A 19114-nucleotide genomic window follows, 5' to 3' on the forward strand; every position below is an offset into this window, starting at 1 on the left:
CTATGGTTTTAAACGCTCGTATGCTTGGAGGGAAGGAATTCCAAAGTATAACTGCTTGTACAGAAAATGACTTTGTGTAAGCATGTGTTTTAGCTTAATTGTTATTCAAATTGTAACTTAGTAGGTTGTTAGCAAAGTGATGAGCAACGTTAAAACTCAACAGTGATAAGTAAACACCTTCTAGGCCGGTAATCACAATTGAACACAAAGTATCGGTTGCTTCTACATATTATTATAGTGGCATCGGTCCCCTCCTCGTGGCTAGAAGACGGTGGCGACAGTTCAGTTAACGCACCAGTGTCGGGACGAACTGCAAGGATGGCGTACGGTACGCATCTGTTTTACGCGACTATTGTAGTAATAGTGTTACTCTTACGAGGTACGTAAATAGTGTTTTTTTATTAAATTAATTAATTACTAAAAACCGATTTTACTCCGTTTCTTGAACATCTGCTAGGGCAATAAATGCGTGTTGTCATTATTTAAAAAAACACAAAACACAAACTTTTTTTTTTCTTTATTAGTAGATCATTATTTAATGTAAAATTTAATAAAAACATATTAATTTGAAATTATTTTGCTTGAATAGCTTACGCCTCGTTTATTAGTCAATCGATTAATTTAAATAATATTAATACGTGAAGCAAAAACGTTGTATCCCTTTTTACGAAAATTGCGTGGACGGAGGAGTATAAAATTTTCCACACTTATAGAGAATATAGAGAAGAAGTGCACAATTTTTTTAAATAATGCATAAAAGATACATTAAATCAATAAAGAAAACATTACAAACACTACATACCATGTATTTGACGCACACACGCATGCATACTATTTATTGTCATACTTTTGTGCTTGACGTCTGTGGTCAATTTGAGAATAGATTAAATATTGTTAGTCTTTATTAATATTTTTATATAGTGTAGTATTGGCGTTGAAAATACAATCATAATAGGGTACAAACTTACAATTCCAATTAATTATAATCGAATTTCGACTACTGCGGGACCTCTAGTTTAAATAATTTCGATTGCGTTTAAAAACTGAACTACGATATGTCATAAAATATATAGCTTTAAATCTTGAGCGGCCAAAGAAAAAAACAAAAAAAACGAATGCTTCTTCTCTGTGTTATTAGAAGGTTCGTTATATAACCGAAAGTTGATAGAGATAATTAACCTTCTCGGGTTCAACGCTTTTAAAATGCATTTTTAAAAACAGGTTCCTTATGTTAATAATATCTGTAACTATGTGCGACATCATCTTTCCCTGAGACGTGAAACTATCTAACAAGTTTAGAAACGAATTAGAATAGTTTAGAAATACACATTTCAGCACTGTTACATATCATTCAGCATATTTGGCATTTACATTACTGGTGGTTTCCCACTTAACACTAGGTGGGTCGTGAACGCTTGGCTGGAGCAATGATAAGTGTTCAATGTTGCTAATAGTCATCGGCAAAGCCAGCAGCACAATCAAACAGCTGTGCACAGTGACTTTTTCAAGCTATGTTGGAAAAAATCATGAAACAACTTAGAGAGTAAATCGCTCCAGCGCCGCATGGTAAGCGACGAAGAAAGTCCTCTGGAAACCAACTATGGATTAATGCTGCCATTCCAGGTTGTAGGGATGCGCGCTGCCCCGGTAGTGAACGGTGGGAAACAAAAATATGGTTCATAAATACGCCCTCAGTGCGCTTTCCACAGAATACGGTTTTAAATACAATTGGCGAGCAGTGCGCTTAGTGCGAGTTTTTTAACGTTCTCGATAGCGTAAAAGTTAACGAAAATTTGTATGGAGTTGGAACGTTTGCGTACGTTTGCCGCTAGGGGCGCTGTTCCAACTGCATATAAATTTCAATTAACTTTTACGCTATCGAGATTTTTTTTTATTTTTTATTGCCTAGATGTGTGGACGAGCTCACAGCCCAACTGGCGTTAAGTGGTTACTGGAACCCATAGACATCTACAACGTAAATGCGCCACACACCTTGAGATATAAGTTCTAAGGTCTTAGTATAGTTACAACGGCTGCCCCACCCTTCAAGCCGAAACGCATTACTGCTTCACGGCAGAAATAGTCGGGGCGGTGGTACCTACCCGTGCGGACTCACAAGAGGTCCTACCACCAGTGAGAACGTTAAAAAACTCGCACTAAGCACACAGGTTCTAAGCTATACGCGAACATTTCGTCCCTCAGATACGGAGACACAACGGGAACGTCCACCAAACCCGATAAAGGAAGCGCTGTATTTACACAGCGACTCGTTCAACGCCTCGTTCGAAGACTGCATATGGAGGCGGGAGTGGGAACCCTGTCCAGATCCAGCAGTGAAACTACACTTGTACACAGAAGCGGAGCCCGTTAAAAGAGTGGTTTGTAATTTATTTTTTCGTAACAGACTACCCTACTTTTCGGACGGGAAGGCACAGATGATTGCCCTTGCTAATTATTGAAATACTACGATGTATCAGAAGAAAGCCGGTTCACACCAGATTCAGAAAATCTATATTAATATATAAATCTATAGTGGTTTTTACGGATGTTTCGTTATAACTACTGAACCATGCATCCGATTGACTTGAAACTTGGTATCCACGTAGGAAATACATGTGCTTAATGGATAAGCTAATATTTATATGAGTGTGTGACTCCCTAATAATAATGACAATAAATAATATTGTTAATTTTAAATGCCCAGCGAAGCGGGCGAGTACTGCTAGTATATCTATAATGCTTTAAAGTTTTGACACAAACAACAATTTACCTTCATTTAACACGCGGCTTAATATAACTTGAGGTTTTTATTGGCTAGCGAATATATTTCAACTTACGAACTTTCAGTAGAGATACGTGACCTGTCTCGGTACTACGGACTTAAGAGTTGTTCAGATATTGAGAGGCAAACAATGATATACCTGACTACAAGGGTGACAACGGACATAATATAATGACATCGAGGGGAGAAAGGTTATTTGGTTTAATCGAAATTTCTGCAACTATCCAGGAGGGTCATTTAAAGTTGAAAATTTGGAAAAAATATCATAACAAAAAAAAAATTCTTCGGCTATTTTAATTGAGTAAACTTAATTGAAGCTCAATCAAAAACATCGAACTGTTGATCCTAATATGAAATAAAACGTACCCTTAATTTCAAAATGAAACGTCAACTAAACCTTTCCCATTACCATTAAGCCTTTCACTCCTCGACATTTTTTTTTATTGCTTAGATGGGCGGATGAGCTCACAGCCCACCTGGTGTTAAGTGGTTAATGGAGCCCATAGACATCTACAATGTAAATGCGCCACCCACCTTGAGATATAAGTTCTAAGGTCTCAAGAATAGTTACAACGGCTGCCCCACCCTTCAAAGCGAAGCGCATTACTGCTTCATGGCAGAAATGGACAGGGTGATGATACCTACCCGCGCGGACTCACAAAAGAGGTCCTACCACCAGTAAACAGTACCACATGTAATTTAAAACCTAAGAAAACCTAAAACAGCAAACTAAACTAAAAATACCTTCCACCTTTTTTTATCCTCTCGCTGACTGCTCAGAATATTAGATCGAAGTTATAATATAATTGTATTGCCATAGATCCTATCTATCTATCTATCTCTTAGGTTTATGGCGTTTCCTTTTAGATTTCGCCAATGTCAAGTGTATTTAATACTCTGCTTTCTATAGCGGGCTTCGTGAACGAGCAAGGTCACAGATATTCACTAAGAATTAAGTGGGTAGCTAAGAATGTTTGATGACAGGATCTCTGTTGATTTACCTAAAACAATATACATACAACATATATATACAGGGGTTAGTTCGATAACAGACAGACAAACTACAGCTTAATATTATTATGGTTAATGAATGAACTAAGAATATAAACGAAAGGGGAGTTCACAAGGGAAAGAAGAGATTTGAGATCAATGGGGCGAGGAATATCAGGAGGAAGGAGACCATAGAGGGAGGAAGATAGACGAGGACAACTGAAAAACATGTGATTTGGAGAGCCTTCGTCAAGACCACATTCGCAAATAGAACTATCCCTGATATGAAGTTTAGCTAGATGGACGGGGGTACACGTATGGCCTAGCCTTAATCTACAGATCGTGCTTGTAACGCGTTTATGTAAATCTTTGAAGTTGCAGAACCAAGGTCGGGGAGGAATAAAGCCTTGAATATCAGCGTAGTGTTTACCTTTAGAAAAACTAGTCTTTTGCCAACACCATAGATCCTAGATGCGTGAGCAAATTTTCAAGTCAATGGGACGTTTTGAAGTCGATGAAAATGACATTCAAAGATTTCGTAACATACATATAAAACTAATTAAAGTGTATTAAAAAGAGTACAATAGTTATCAAGATAATAAAAAAACAACAACAACAAAATCATATCATAGACGCGAAACGCATGTCACTCTCTAACATAACTCCCGTTTGTGTTGGTGTTTGCACAACAAAATGTACCTACTGCTTCCTTATTTCAATGAGAAATTTTCATTTATAATTTTTCTACGATTTTAAAGTTTCCTAGTTCCCACTAATGCAATATTGCGTGTAAATAAACAATAGGTCGTCTGATAGTAATTATCATTGTTATAAGTTCTCGACAATGGCTTCGGATTTGCTTCGGTTACAACTTAGGTAATTATTGTTTTTTCGTATTAGGCGTCCTAGTAAAATCGTGATAATTTTTTGAAATTAATTATGTTATTGTAGATGATAGTTTCGGGATAGTTTCATTTTGTCTACCTGTCTGCCACTAGCCTCGAATTTATTCTCGAAGTTATTCTTGATTATCTTAGGTTATGATATTTTATATAAATTTTTATTGCGTAGACGTGTGGACGAACTTACGGGCCACTTGATACCTTGGTGGTTAGCGGAGCCCAGATAGATAACAACAACGTAAATACCGCCACCCACTTTGAGACATGAGGTCTAAGATCTGAGTTTTTACAGTACAACGGCTGCCTCAACCTTCAAACCAAAACGCATTACTGCTTCAACACAGAAATAGGCAGGATGGTAATACCAATTATAATATTAAATAATGCAAATTATAAGTTGATTTTTATTAGAGATGTTATTCTTTCACCGTAGAAATCAATCGCGAACATTCGTTAAGTAAGTTTTTATTAGAAAAAAAGTACCTGTGCACTTAGTGCGAGTTTTTTAACGTTCTGGATAGCGTAAAAGTTAACTCAAATTTGTATGGAGTTAAAACGTTTGCCTACGTTTGCCATGTGTATTTTTTAAGCTCGGAACTATAAGTTTTGGTAGTATTCAAATGTTCGTATTATAAAATATATGCTGACGAGATTACTATTAACGCATTACTGTATTGACAGTGTTAATGGACGGACCGGTTGCATTCCGAGTTGCAGTCTTTGGGTGCGCGATATCTCGTAATGCTCGCAACTCTCAGGTTTGATACAATATATAAGTGAAAGAATTCAATAGATATCAAGTTTTATGATAACGAAATGTATAAAAAAAATGGAGTCCGCGGTCAAATTCTTTCAGTTGGAACAAACACGCAAGCATCGTGAAATTTCAGCAACGTTGCAAAAACATGTATGATCATGTTCAATAAATAAATTTTTACAAACATTTTTTGATATTTGAAAAGTATATTTGTCTTCGTCAGATACCTATGCCTCAAATATTCGGGAAAAGGAATAGGTGAATTCATCGGGAAACAAAACGGTGTTTAATTAGGTATATTATTTAGATATGTATGTAAATAGGGGTCAATGGTGACTTTTTTTCATGATAATGGATCTTCACTGAGCTGATCTGAAGTCTTATTATGACTTTCCGTGAATAGAGTAGATAATTGAAAAACACACGAAAGTACTTCCGTATTAGGAAAGTATGTATAATAGTTGCATAATACTTTCTTATAAACAGATTAATTATGTCTTACCTAACAAGTTGTCCATCGACATGAATAAATAATTAATTGATTAATTAATTAAAGCTTTGATGATAAAAAACTGATAGAGATTCTTAAGATTTTTTTTTGTATAGATGTATGAACGCTTTTAAAATACTTTGACTCAAACCGAAATGCACGATTTCTGGGCCACCGGCGGACCTTCAGTGGCCTTGATCATAAGTGAAGCTCAGGAATGCGTTCAAAATACCGCTAATCGTCCTCGAGGGAAGATGTCCTCATTCGCTTATAATAAACATGGCATGCACGATCGTAACACGAACCACTTGCTTTTAGGTCAAATGACATACATCTATTCATTTCCTATGTGACCTTTAAACAATTGACCGTTTTTTTTCAAGTAAAATTTTAAATATCTTACCTATTATACATATAGTTATATAGTCTGTAAGTTCTACCAGTCAAACTCGGCCCGCTTTGCTGGTTGATTTTTGATTTGGCTTTACATATAATATATTGCGTAAATATTTATTAGTTTGTTCTTTGTTTTTATACGAATGAAATACGCGGGCATATAAATCCAAAGGTTGTTTCTTAAATGAAGTATCACTAAAGGAGCAACGCGCCATGCTGAAAAAAATCTAGAAAACCATTACAAATGGCATTACAACATTTTTCTTATTAAACATTAGTTATGTTTAAACACTCATTCTACCAAAGCTCCCTTGCCAGTTTCATTAATTTTTTAAATTAAAATTATTGCCAAACTCATTTCCATGAAATTCTCATTTTCAGAAATAAAAATGGATCAACTTAAGTAAGTCGTCAGGGAAATCGAGACTAGAATCATGTTCATAATATGAATAAATATTTAATAAACTTTAAAACGTAATTATCATTTAATACCCTATCGTTATTAGCTTTAAAACCATAAAATAAATTGAGTGAAAACAGAAAGTACGAGTAGCAAGGCGACCGCGAAATGTTATGAAAGAAAATACACTAAGTTAAATTTATGTTCATTTTAACGAGAATTGTTGTGGTCAATTTCCCGCGGTGTTTAGAGACACATTTTTTTTATCCTACCTATGCTGATAGCCTTGAGAGGCTATTTCAGCCTAACGTGTAGGTGAGCTCATGGGGCTCAAACCGGAGTGGTGCTAACACTGGCCCTAGCAAGAGCAGTGCTTCGCAGAATCTACCACCGGATCGGAAACGCGACCCACTGAGAACATCCGATGAGAAACTCAGTGGGCTGTCTCTGTGGGTTAATTCGCTCACCGAGCCCTTCGTCGCAAGCGACGGGTTCGACGAGGACGGTAACCAGTGCTTGTGGCACCTAAAAGCACAGTTAATGGATCGGGAACTCTTTTGTAATATCTTGGTTACTGAAATAGCATCTCAATATATAAACAGGTTGATCTGTTCAGCGAGGACTGGTTGCGGCAGAGCGGTTGGGAACCATCTCATGAGACGATTCTCCTGATTCACGGATACGCTGGTGGTGATGACACATTGCCGATTGCAGTACTGCGGGATGGTGAGTTTAGTATACTTGATTTATTTATTAGTGTAGCTCTGGGATACCCAAACTATTTTGGGTAAGAGATCTCTTTTACCAAATGATACTTGAGACCCTCATAGCCAAATCACTTTAAAAGTCCTATTTTTAGTTTTATTTTCTTTTTTTCTCATCGATACAACATTAAAATTTAACAAAATAAAAAGACATAAAATTCTGTTAATAAAATCAAAAGTACAACAATTGTATATCCTACTAAAATATTAGTTTTTCTTATAACAAATTGATACACATAACGCGATTTAAACAGTATCTTGAAAGTTGCAAATAAGGACTTGTGTTAATTAATAATGGTCGATTTTGAGAACACTGGAAATGCCTCGTGTAATTTAGTGTATACTAATTTTATGATATTGTATGTGTGTTTTGTGAGTTTTCAAAGTGAAAACTTAATAATTTATCGTTACTTAACTTTGGCTTGTTTAAAATTTTCATTGCACACACATTGTATACGAAACGGCACGCGGCACGGCTAAAGAAAGGCGAAAGTGATTTCATGTTTTGCATTAGTCCGTGCGATGCCTGCGAATCGACACCCGTTTTCATTGACACTCGAAAACGCGAGGCATTATGGTTCGCATTCAGATTATTCCCCAATTATCAAATCTGTGCACGTTTTGTTGTAACAAACACAGAAAAAAGGGTTTTGATAGTAATTTTTTCGGCTCTTGAACTACGGCCTTATCATTCATCTGTAGTGAAAATATTTCCACTTAATTTCCTGCTTATTGTTTTTATTTTTTTATTGCTTAGATGGGTGGACGAGCTCACAGCCCACCTGGTGTTAAGTGGTTACTGGAGGTCATAGACATCTACAATGTAAATGCGCCATCCACCTTGAGATATAAGTTCTAAGGTTTCAGTATAGTTACAATGGCTGCCCCATCCTTCAAACCGAAACGCATTACTGCTTCACGGCAGAAATAGGCGGTGGTACCTACCAGTAATTTGATTGTTAGGACAGCCATGCCGGGAACCCAATTATGAGACCAATCTTACATTTCAAGATGGAGAAAGGCATTGTGACGCCTCTGGGTTGGGTCTCTGGTGGGTAAGCATTAGCTTAACCTAAGGCTAACTGTCAAATCATCTGTCGTCCCAGTAAAAAAAAACAATACATAAATAATTCTACCCCTAAATGTGTTTTAAATATTGATCGTTAATTTAAAGTTCGTCATGAATTATTATTGAAATTGAAAAAAAACTATCAACAATTTTATCTTATCTTAAGTGACAAATTGGTTCAAAATTATACTTGTGTACGTGTAAAGAAATTGCCGATTTTCTGACATGATGTGCCTAGAACCAAGTAAGTCTAGTCTGACACGGCTTTCCCCGGCGTGATGCGACGCAACAAGTCAATGAACTCGATTACACATTTACCTATCATTGCAAAAATCGTATGAGCGTATTACGAAAGTGTCGCTGTTTCTTGTTGGGAAATTAAATAGTATACCTACATGTTATATGTATATGGCTTGGTTTACAAAATTCGATTCCGATTATTCATTAAAATAAAACTTATTCTTAGTTATAAATTGAACACTTTTTAAAATTTCAATATTTACCTGTTTGCTGATTAGGTAGAGTACAGGATAATGTTCCTGTGACTGTACCTTTTGGAATCTTTTTACAATTTGCATCCAATTCTCATGGAAACAGCATCAATTTCTCGTTCCCTAAAAACCTTATGCAGAGAACTGGACCGTATTTAAATGGCAAATCAGCCCGATATTTCTCAAATGATTTTAACAATCGTCGTGGCCCAAAATATAGAGCGACCGGTGTACTAGTATCAAGCAATATGTCTTTTTTTTATTGCCCTTGTAGGCAGACGAGCACACGGCCCACCTGATGGTGAGTGGTTACCGTCGCCCATGGACTTCAGCAATGCCAGGGGCAGAGCCGAGCCGCTGCCTACCTGCCTGCCTGCTGTCAGTATTCATATCCCATTCGAAGATATTCCGGTACAAATGAACAAATGGGAAACGATTTTTTTTGACACAGCCGTTAATTAAACCGTATCGTGGCCACTTTGATCCCACGTCTCAAGGTGGGTGGCGCCAGTAGCGGCAATCACGCTGTGATGACTATGTGTTCCTGTAACCACAACTAGGGTCTTTTAATCGTCTACGCAATAAAACTCTTCTTCTTCTATATAGATAAAAATGAATTGCTGTTTTTTTTTTTTTTTTATTGCTTAGATGAGTGGACGAGCTCACAGCCCACCTGGTGTTAAGTGGTTACTGGAGCCCATAGACATCTACAACGTAAATGCGCCACCCACCTTGAGATATAAGTTCTAAGGTCTCAATTATAGTTACAACGGCTGCCCCACCCTTCAAACCGAAACGCATTACTGCTTCACGGCAGAAATAGGCAGGGTGGTGGTACCTACCCGTGCGGACTCACAAGAGGTCCTACCACCAGTAATTACGCAAATTATAATTTTGCGGGTTTCATTTCTATTACACGATGTTATTCCTTCACCGTGGAAATCAATCGTGAACATTTGTTGAGTACGTATTTCATTACAAAAAAAATTGCTGTTCGTTAGTCTCGCTAAAACTCGAGAACGGCTGGACCGATTTGGCTAATTTTGGTCTTGAATTATTTGTCGAAGTCCAGAGAAGGTTTAAAAGGTAGGCAAATATGAAAATGCTCGGAATTCAATAAAAATAACAATTTTCCGGACGGATTCCTTTTGTTTGTTTTATAGTTATTACCTACATACCTACATTAAGTTTATTTTATACAAAAGCTTAGGTCTTTTATTTATCGATTGAGGCACTACGATGTATGCTGAGTCAGCTAGTTATTAAATAAATACTTCACCATCAGCCTGTATCTTTTTTTTTTTATGATAGAAAAATTACTGGTGGCCCGGAGGCCTTTCCAGTTTCACCAGGACAGGTGGGCGAGCAAAGGCTCAGCCAGGAGAGGTGGGATTTGCTAACAGCTACCCGAGCGCCTCCGAAGGAGACCTAACAGCTCAAGAGCAGCTGCTTCGCGAATGAATCTACTACCGTATCGGAGTCGCGACCCGCTGAGAAGATCCGGCGAGAAACTCAGCGAGCTGATTCATGAGTTAGGTTGCACGGCGAACTCTTTGTCGAGTTCGACGAGTACGGTTACTGGGGTCCCTAAGCCTGCTCCTAGTGTTAGAGCTGAAGGCGTCTAATGCAAAGGTTATTAGATCTGATGGATCCGTAAGGACGTGAGCCTGTATCTCTCCACTGCTGCATGTAGGCCTCTCCTATAGTCCGCCACAATGAACGATCCTCCGCCTTCCGCATCCAATCTTTCCCAGCATATCGCCGCAAGTCATCGGTCCAACGGGCAAGGGGACGCCCAACTAATAATAAATAATATATAAATATGTACTTATAACTGCCTAATTTCCGAATAGTTATAATTATTTGAGTTCTATTTTCCTTTAACAGTTGTACTTTAGCTTAACTTTTTATTAAGAAACAATCAATACGCAGATTGTGTGCTAGATTACAAGGCTTTGATTAGAAAGTTTTATTTATTTATATGTTTTATTAATTTACGGCATCTTATCTTGGCAAATGCTATTCAGAAACAAGCAATTCGTTAAATAGCATTAATAGTTTCAATCTCATTACTTTGTCAACAGCATATATTCGTCGTGGAGGCTACAACGTGTTTATGTTAGACTGGGGCTCGCTTTGTCAGCCTCCGTGCTACGTCGCAGCGGTCCACAATCTGAGACCTGTTGCTCGATGCGCTGCCGAGGCACTGGGCACTCTGAGACGCGCCGGCTTGAGGCCAGACCGATTAACGTGCGTGGGACACTCGTTGGGTGCACATATGTGCGGCATCATTGCGAACTTCCTTACGTTCCGGCTAAACAGAATTATAGGTGAGTTTCGAAATCTTTCTTCAAAACGATTATGTTGGAATATGAGAACGCACCCATATTTATGTTGCCAGTACTGATTTTTGTACCAATTATATTGGCTATACTGTCTACTTGTCACTTCGTCTGTTCATGTTTGTTCTAAAATATACGCGAGGCATTTTTCAAGTTCAAGTTATTTATTATCAACCCAGTTATTCCCAACATGGTAGCACAGCGTGGTTGGTGGTTGTAATGGTTGAAATTAGTAACTAACAGTCGAAAAACTCCGTGAACTGATAAAAAGAAAAACCGGCCGGCGTGTTCGAAGAGGTTAGGTACCCGAAGTTAGCGTCATTATTGAAAATTCTGTTAATACATGAAAAAGATGTCCAATACTAGCCACAATCCCTTTCATATAGACAGGCTCGTAGGACGAGACAATTATGCGAGTTGGAAATTCGCCGTGGAGGCTTATTTTAAACTAGAAGATCTATGGGACTGTGTCGATGGAACCAACAAGGATGAAAAGAAAGAAGTAAAGGCAAAGTCTAAGCTGATACTCCTACTAGATCCTGTCAACTACGTGCATGTACAGAGTGCAAATACATGTAAAGAAGTCTGGGACAGTTTACAACAAGCTTTTGATGACAGCGGGTTGTACAGAAGAGTAGCCTTGTTAAGAGATCTCATCACAACTACATTGGACAGCTCACGAACCGTAGACGACTATGTGAACAAGATCATGTCAACTGCTCACAAACTCAGGAATATAAAGTTTGAGATTGATGATGAGTGGCTCGGTACACTCATGCTAGCTGGCCTACCTGAAACATATAAGCCAATGATAATGGGTCTGGAGAGTTCAGGGATAAAGATTAGCGCAGATTCCATTAAAACGAAGCTCCTGCAGGAAGTTCAATGCTCAGAAAGCACAGCGTTCTTCACTAGGAAAGTAGCCAGTCAAAGGAATACTGCTAAGGTCCAAAACAATAGAGGGCCCCGATGTTATAATTGTAATAAACATGGACATTTTGCAAAGAATTGTCGTGTCACAAAGAAGAAAAATGAAGAGAAAGCAGACACCAGTAAAAGTTTTGTTGCAGCATTTTCAGCTTCACCAATGACTATGAATACGGACCAATGGTATGTGGACTCCGGTGCCTCAATGCACATGACTAACAGATGTGACTGGATGTATGATATAGTAAGTCCACCGATACCCACCATAACAGTTGCCAGTAAGACACCGCTACCTGTGGAGAATATGGGAAAGGTTAATTTGTATATAAATAGTAAGGATCAAATTAAAATTCAGGTAAAAGATGTTTTATACGTTCCAAAACTTGCTGCCAATCTCCTATCAGTAAGTGCAATGGTGAAAAATGGCTGTAAAGTAAATTTTAGAGATAAATCATGTGATATTTATGACAAAAACAATAAATTCCTGTGTTCAGCTATTCTAATCAACAACTTGTACCAATTAAATACTCACAGAGAAGTTTTTTCAAACTTAACATGTTCAAATAACTTTTGTGATGTTGTCTTATGGCATAGGCGCATGGGACACCTGAACTTCACAGATGTAAACAAGTTACCAGAGTGTGTAGAGGGAGTCAGCCCATTTCAAGAACAAAGTAAAGGTATAATCAGATGTACTACCTGCCTCCAAGGTAAACAAAGCAGACTGCCATTCAATAATATTGGTTCGAGAGCATCACAACCACTGCAGCTCATCCACACTGATTTATGTGGACCGATGGAGCAAACATCTCTGGGAGGCATGAAGTATTTTATTACCTTTATTGATGACTTCACTAGAAAAGTATATGCTTATTTTTTGAAAGATAAATTGAGCATTCTGGAAGTATTTAAAGCTTTTAAAAGTAGAGTAGAGAATGAACTTGGTACTAAGATAAAAATTGTTCGGTCAGACAATGGAAGAGAGTATTGTAACAAGGAATTTGATGGTTTTTTAAGTAGGCATGGGATTGAACACCAAACTAGTACCCCATACTCACCCCAACAGAATGGCCTTGCAGAGAGGATGAACAGAACATTGGTAGAAAGGGCCAAATGTATGTTACTTGATGCTCATTTGTCAAAATTATATTGGGGAGAGGCCCTAGCAACAGCGGCTTACATAATGAATAGATCACCTACAAAGTCAATTGATGGTAAAACACCTATAGAAATGTGGTCCGGTAAGAAACCTGATTTATCTAATATAAAGATTTTTGGCTCTGAAGTTATGGCTCAAATACCTAAAGAAAAACGCCAAAAATGGGATGCTAAATCTAGAAAATATATCTTTGTTGGTTATTGTGAGTCTACCAAAGGATACAGATTGCTAGATCCAGGCACTAATAAAATCATCAAAAGTAGAGATGTTGTATTTTTAGAAAGTGTACAAAAATTTGATAATTCTGTGTACTTACCTTGTTTACCTGACAGCAGTATGGAATACAGTCCTGGAACGCAGTCACCTGAAGAACCCTGTAAGGAAGAAATTCAGCACAACTTGGACCAGAGTTCCAGTGATGACTATCAGTCCGGAGATGATGATGATCCATCCTATATACCAGAGAGATCAGTGGAAATTCCGACTCCAGCACGTAATATAAATTTACGTCCACGTAGAGCAGCATGGTATGTAAAGGAGGATGACCCGGATGTGAGTTATTTTTGTCCTATATTTGATTTAAATGACCCTCAGACTCTTGATGAAGCTCTTTCATCTCCGCATGCTGAGCAATGGAAGAAGGCCATGCAGGAGGAGTATGACTCTTTGACAAAGAATAAAACTTGGTCACTAGTAGATTTACCAACAGACAAAAGAGCTTTACCATGTAAATGGGTATTTAAAAGTAAAACAAATGAGAAAGGGAATATTGTTCGATTTAAAGCAAGATTAGTAATCAAAGGATGTGCTCAAAGAAAAGGAAATGACTATGATGAGGTATATGCTCCCGTGGTCAGATATTCCTCAGTTCGATTCTTGCTTGCTTTAGCTGCTAAGTATGACCTGGAAATGATTCAGATGGATGCAATAAGTGCATTTCTTCAGGGTGACATTGACACAGATATTTACATGTCACAGCCAGAATGTTACAAAGAAAATGCCCAGGTATGTCACCTCCATAAATCAATCTATGGACTTAAGCAAGCTAGCCGGCCATGGAACCTAAAATTGAACAATACTTTAATTAAAATAGGATTAGAAAGGTCTAAGATTGACCCATGTATTTATTATTCAGTAAGTAAGTTTAAAATGATATATATTGCAGTATGGGTCGATGATTTTCTTATTTTTACAAATGATAAAGATACAGTTATAGAAATCAAAGAAAAATTAATGTTAGAGTTCTGTATGAAAGACCTAGGTGAGATTCAGCAATGTATTGGTATAAACGTTAAAAGAAACCGTGAGGCAGGTATGATTATGATTGACCAGGAGAAATATATCAATTTAATTTTAGAACGCTTTGGCATGTCTGAGTGCAAACCAGTGCGTACTCCCATAGAGGTAAATATTAAATTTGATAAGAAACCCAAAAATGAAAACAGCAATTTCCCATACAGGCAAGCAGTTGGTTGTCTTATATATCTGGCACAGGTAACACGACCTGACATCACATTTGCAGTGAATAAATTGAGTCAGTTCTGTAATAATCCAGGGGCTCAACACTGGCTTGGAGTTAAAAGGATCATGAGATACCTTCAGGGCACCAAGGATCTCAAGTTATGTTATGTCAAAGAAGACTCTAAAGCAATAACTGGGTATTGCGATGCAGATTGGGCAAGTGACCCATTAGACAGGAGATCATGCACAGGTTACAGTTTTATCTATCAAAATGCATGCATATCCTGGAGTTCCTGTAAGCAACAGACTGTAGCCCTATCTACAGCAGAGGCCGAGTATATGGCGATGGCGTCGGCGACCCAGGAGGCCTTGTGGCTTCGTCAACTACAAGAAGAACTGGGCCAAGGCCTGGACAGTGCGTTAGTTATTTATAGTGATAATCAAAGTGCAATAAGACTAGCGTCAACAGATTGTTATAAACCTAAGACTAAGCACATAGATATTAGATTACACTTTCTTAGAGAAAACATATTAAAGGGTAAAGTTAAATTTCTATTTATTAATGGTTGTAATATGATAGCTGATAATTTAACAAAGGGTGTAACGCTAGAAAAACACTTGTATTGTATAAGTAAAATGGGTTTGCGTTCAGGAGGGAGTGTTGGAATATGAGAACGCACCCATATTTATGTTGCCAGTACTGATTTTTGTACCAATTATATTGGCTATACTGTCTACTTGTCACTTCGTCTGTTCATGTTTGTTCTAAAATATACGCGAGGCATTTTTCAAGTTCAAGTTATTTATTATCAACCCAGTTATTCCCAACAGATTAAGTTCAAAGTTAGCATACGCAGAATGATCTAATACTGATGAGGCATGTCATTAATGTAACTTAATTCAACAACAAGAGCCTCCCACTCGAAGCTACTATGTGATGGTCTAGAGAGACCATATCAGCGTAACCTTAACTAGTAGGTGAGCTCACGGGACTCAAACCTGTTGATTTTGCTAACACGAACCCTAGTAAGAGCCGGGCTTCGCAGAATCTACCACCGGATCGGAAACGCGACCCACTGAGAAGATCCGGCGAGAAACTCAGTGGGCTGATTCCGAATATTGTTGTTCAGAGCTTGTAGGTATATATACAAGCTTAAATGTCGTAAGCGAGAATCAGGCATCTGTCAAATATCTTGTGTTCAATGATGGCTACCCGCCACATCACTATAGGTACTATGCTATAACAAAAAAAAAAATCTCATTTTGATATCGATAGGCTTGGATCCAGCCCGACCTTTAATTCGGTCCGCCCCTGCCCTACGGTTGGACCCAGGGGATGCGCGCGCCGTCCACGTGCTCCACACCAACGCAGGTCGCTATGGTGAAGGCGCCAGACTTGGGCACGCTGACTTCTGTCTTAACGGGGGACGCAGTCAACCATACTGCGAGGATACGCCAAGTTAGTTTCAATTTATTTTTAACACGTTGATCTAGGTCTCCGGTGTCATACGTGGCGCACTGAAGTAATTAAATCTATTTCCCTCCTCAATCTCCATACTAAGGCGCCGGAACATCTAGTAGATTCAGAGTTAAGTGGTAACCGGAGCCCATAGACATCTACAACGTAAATGCCGCCATCCACCTTGAGACATCAGTTCTAAGGTCTCAGTATAGCTACAACAGCTGCCCCATCCTTCAAACCGAAACGCATTACTGCTTCACGGAAGAAATAGGCAGGGTGGTGGTGCCTGCCCGCGCGGACTCACAAGTGGTCCTAACACCAGTAATTACACTTCCAGTAACCACTTCGCCTATTGGAACTTGAATTAAACAAGCAACTCTTTTTAACTTCAAAAACTGGATGTATTTGATCGACAGACGAAGCGTTATGCAGCCACATCTGGTCAATCTGCTACCAGGCGGAAAGTCTGTTCCGTTCTCGCAGCGCCGTGCCATGCGGTCGGCGTTGTTCAGTCCGCGTCCCGCCAGGACGTGCGCAAGCTCTGCCCGTGCCGGTGGGACAGCCTGCGCCCATGACGTGAGTATTCAGTGTGTTCAGTGCGAGCTTTTTAACACTCTCGATAGCGTAAAAGTTAAAAAAAAAACACAAGATTACTACTATGTACGTAGTAAGTACATACATATTGTCTATATATTAATACGTGAAGAAAAAATTTCGTACCCCTTTTTACGAAGATTGCGCGGACGGATTAGTGTGAAATTTCCCACACTTATAGAGAATATAGAGAAGAAGTGCAGAATACTATTTTTTTTGTTTTTAATTATGCTTTAAAAATACATTAAATCAATAAAGGAAACATTACCGTACACACACTACCGTGTATTTGACACACACACATAGACTCTTTGTTTATTGTCAAACTTATGTTATTGCTTAAAGTCGGTGGTCAAATTGAGAATAGGTTAATATTGTTCATCTTTATTAATATTCGTCTATAGTGTTTGGCTAAATCTGTGACTATAGAAGTTTTAACAATAGAACCATAATAATGTTCAAACTTATAATTTCAATTAGGTTTATAGTCTAATTTCGACTACTGCGGGACCACTAGTATTCAATAACTAACCATCGCAGTTGTCCTTTGATTTTAAAGAATTTATCATTAACTCGTCCTGGCCTATAAGACGCCCGTTGCATTAGTATCTAGCAATGAAACTATGCCGATGTTCGAATCCCGCAGTGTGCTTAGTGCGTATTTTTTAACGTTCTCGATAGCGTAAAAGTTAAGGCAAATTTGTAAGCAGTTGGAAAAGCGGCAAACGTTCCAAGTTAACTTTTACGCTATCGAGAGCGTTAAAAAACTCGCACTAAACACACTGAGACTGTCTTTTATTTCCCTGCCTATTCGCTGGTAACCTAAAGGGCTATTCCAGCTAAGCGCGGACGAGAGACTGTTAATTGAAGAGCATCTAACACCAGGACCTAGGATACATCAATTTTCAATGAATCCATTTTTTTACAGTGCATCAGGCGCATACTGTTTAGAAGACGACACTATACCGTTCTGCCCTCACACGTCGGGACTGTTGGAAGGTGACATACGCTGTTGCCTAGACGAGCAGTACGCAGCCGCGGCCACCAGCCCTCCGGCGCCGGTACGGAAGCGACCACGCCCCATCGTCAGGCTTAGAGCGAGCAGAGTCAAACCAGGCGTCCACGATACTTTAGAATGATACGTCGATTCTGACGATTTCATTTTAATTCTAAAGAAGCCTGTTAATTTTTTTTTATAGCTTCAAAAGGTGGACGAGCTCTGGGACCATCAGTGTGCTTAGTGCGAGTTTATTAACGTTCTCGATAGCGTAAAAGTTAACTCATATTTGTATGGAATGGGATCGTTTGCCTAGGTTTGCCGTTAGAGGCGCTGTTCCAACTGCATACAAAATTGGGTTAACTTTTACGCTAACGAGAACGTTAAAAAACTCGCACTAAGCACACTGGTGTTAAGTGGCTACCGGAGCCCATAGACATCTACAACGTAAATGCCGCCACCCACCTTGCAACATGAGTTCTAAATCTCAGTTTTTACGGTATAACGGCTGCCCTACCTTTCCAACCGAAATACATAACATACATACATAAATACACGGCAGAAATTAACCAGTACTTAATTAACTAACCTAATTTATTTGATCCATCCCATATCTATATGACTATAGCATATTAACTACTGTAATGTCTTTCGATTTGAAGGGACATCAGATATTAATGTAATGTATTTAATACGATTTGTATTTCGACTCAATGTTAGTGGCGTCATCACGTATTTTTATGGGCTAGTATGTACCAATTAACATTAAATAAATAGTTTTATTTATTTATTTTAAATTATGCAGCCAGCTTCCCAGCCCACCATTAGATAAGTTTATTAAGGTTCATCACCCAAATACTATGGATATGTATGTACTGAAAATTTGTTGTTGAAAAAGTTTTATTCGATGAATTATTATAAAAATTCAAGTAAGGAAAAATTATATTAGGAACCAAAGAATTACAAATATATCATTATGATCAATAAAATATGTTTTATGGTGATTTTTATTTAACCGTAGGTATTATATAATTTTAATAAACCTCATGTTATATATTTATACAGTTCTAATTGAATAAAAAGTACTTCAAGTGAGATAAGATTGTCTTATTCTTCTTCTTTTTTTAAATA

At 38.2% G+C, this 19114-nt stretch overlaps 1 protein-coding gene across 2 annotated transcripts; it reads left to right on the forward strand.

Moving 5' to 3' along the window:
* Window positions 1–219: 219 nt before the first annotated feature.
* Window positions 220–19080, forward strand: LOC114250540 (uncharacterized). Of its 2 annotated transcripts, XM_028184450.2 has the most exons (7): window positions 220–379; window positions 2203–2378; window positions 7320–7443; window positions 11126–11371; window positions 16207–16389; window positions 16809–16968; window positions 17915–19080. In XM_028184450.2, exons 1-7 carry the CDS (start codon window positions 319–321, stop codon window positions 18123–18125), a joined length of 1161 nt encoding a protein of 386 aa, XP_028040251.2. In that variant the 5' UTR covers window positions 220–318; the 3' UTR covers window positions 18126–19080. The 2 variants fall into 2 exon arrangements, with proteins under 2 accessions (XP_028040251.2, XP_089588164.1); XM_089732038.1 differs by lacking the exons at window positions 220–379; window positions 2203–2378; window positions 7320–7443; window positions 11126–11371 and adding an exon at window positions 12514–15180.
* Window positions 19081–19114: the final 34 nt, after the last annotated feature.

The sequence above is a fragment of the Bombyx mandarina genome, chromosome 12 (assembly GCF_030267445.1).
Source record: "Bombyx mandarina strain Sakado chromosome 12, ASM3026744v2".
Classification (NCBI taxonomy): Eukaryota; Metazoa; Arthropoda; class Insecta; order Lepidoptera; family Bombycidae; genus Bombyx; species Bombyx mandarina.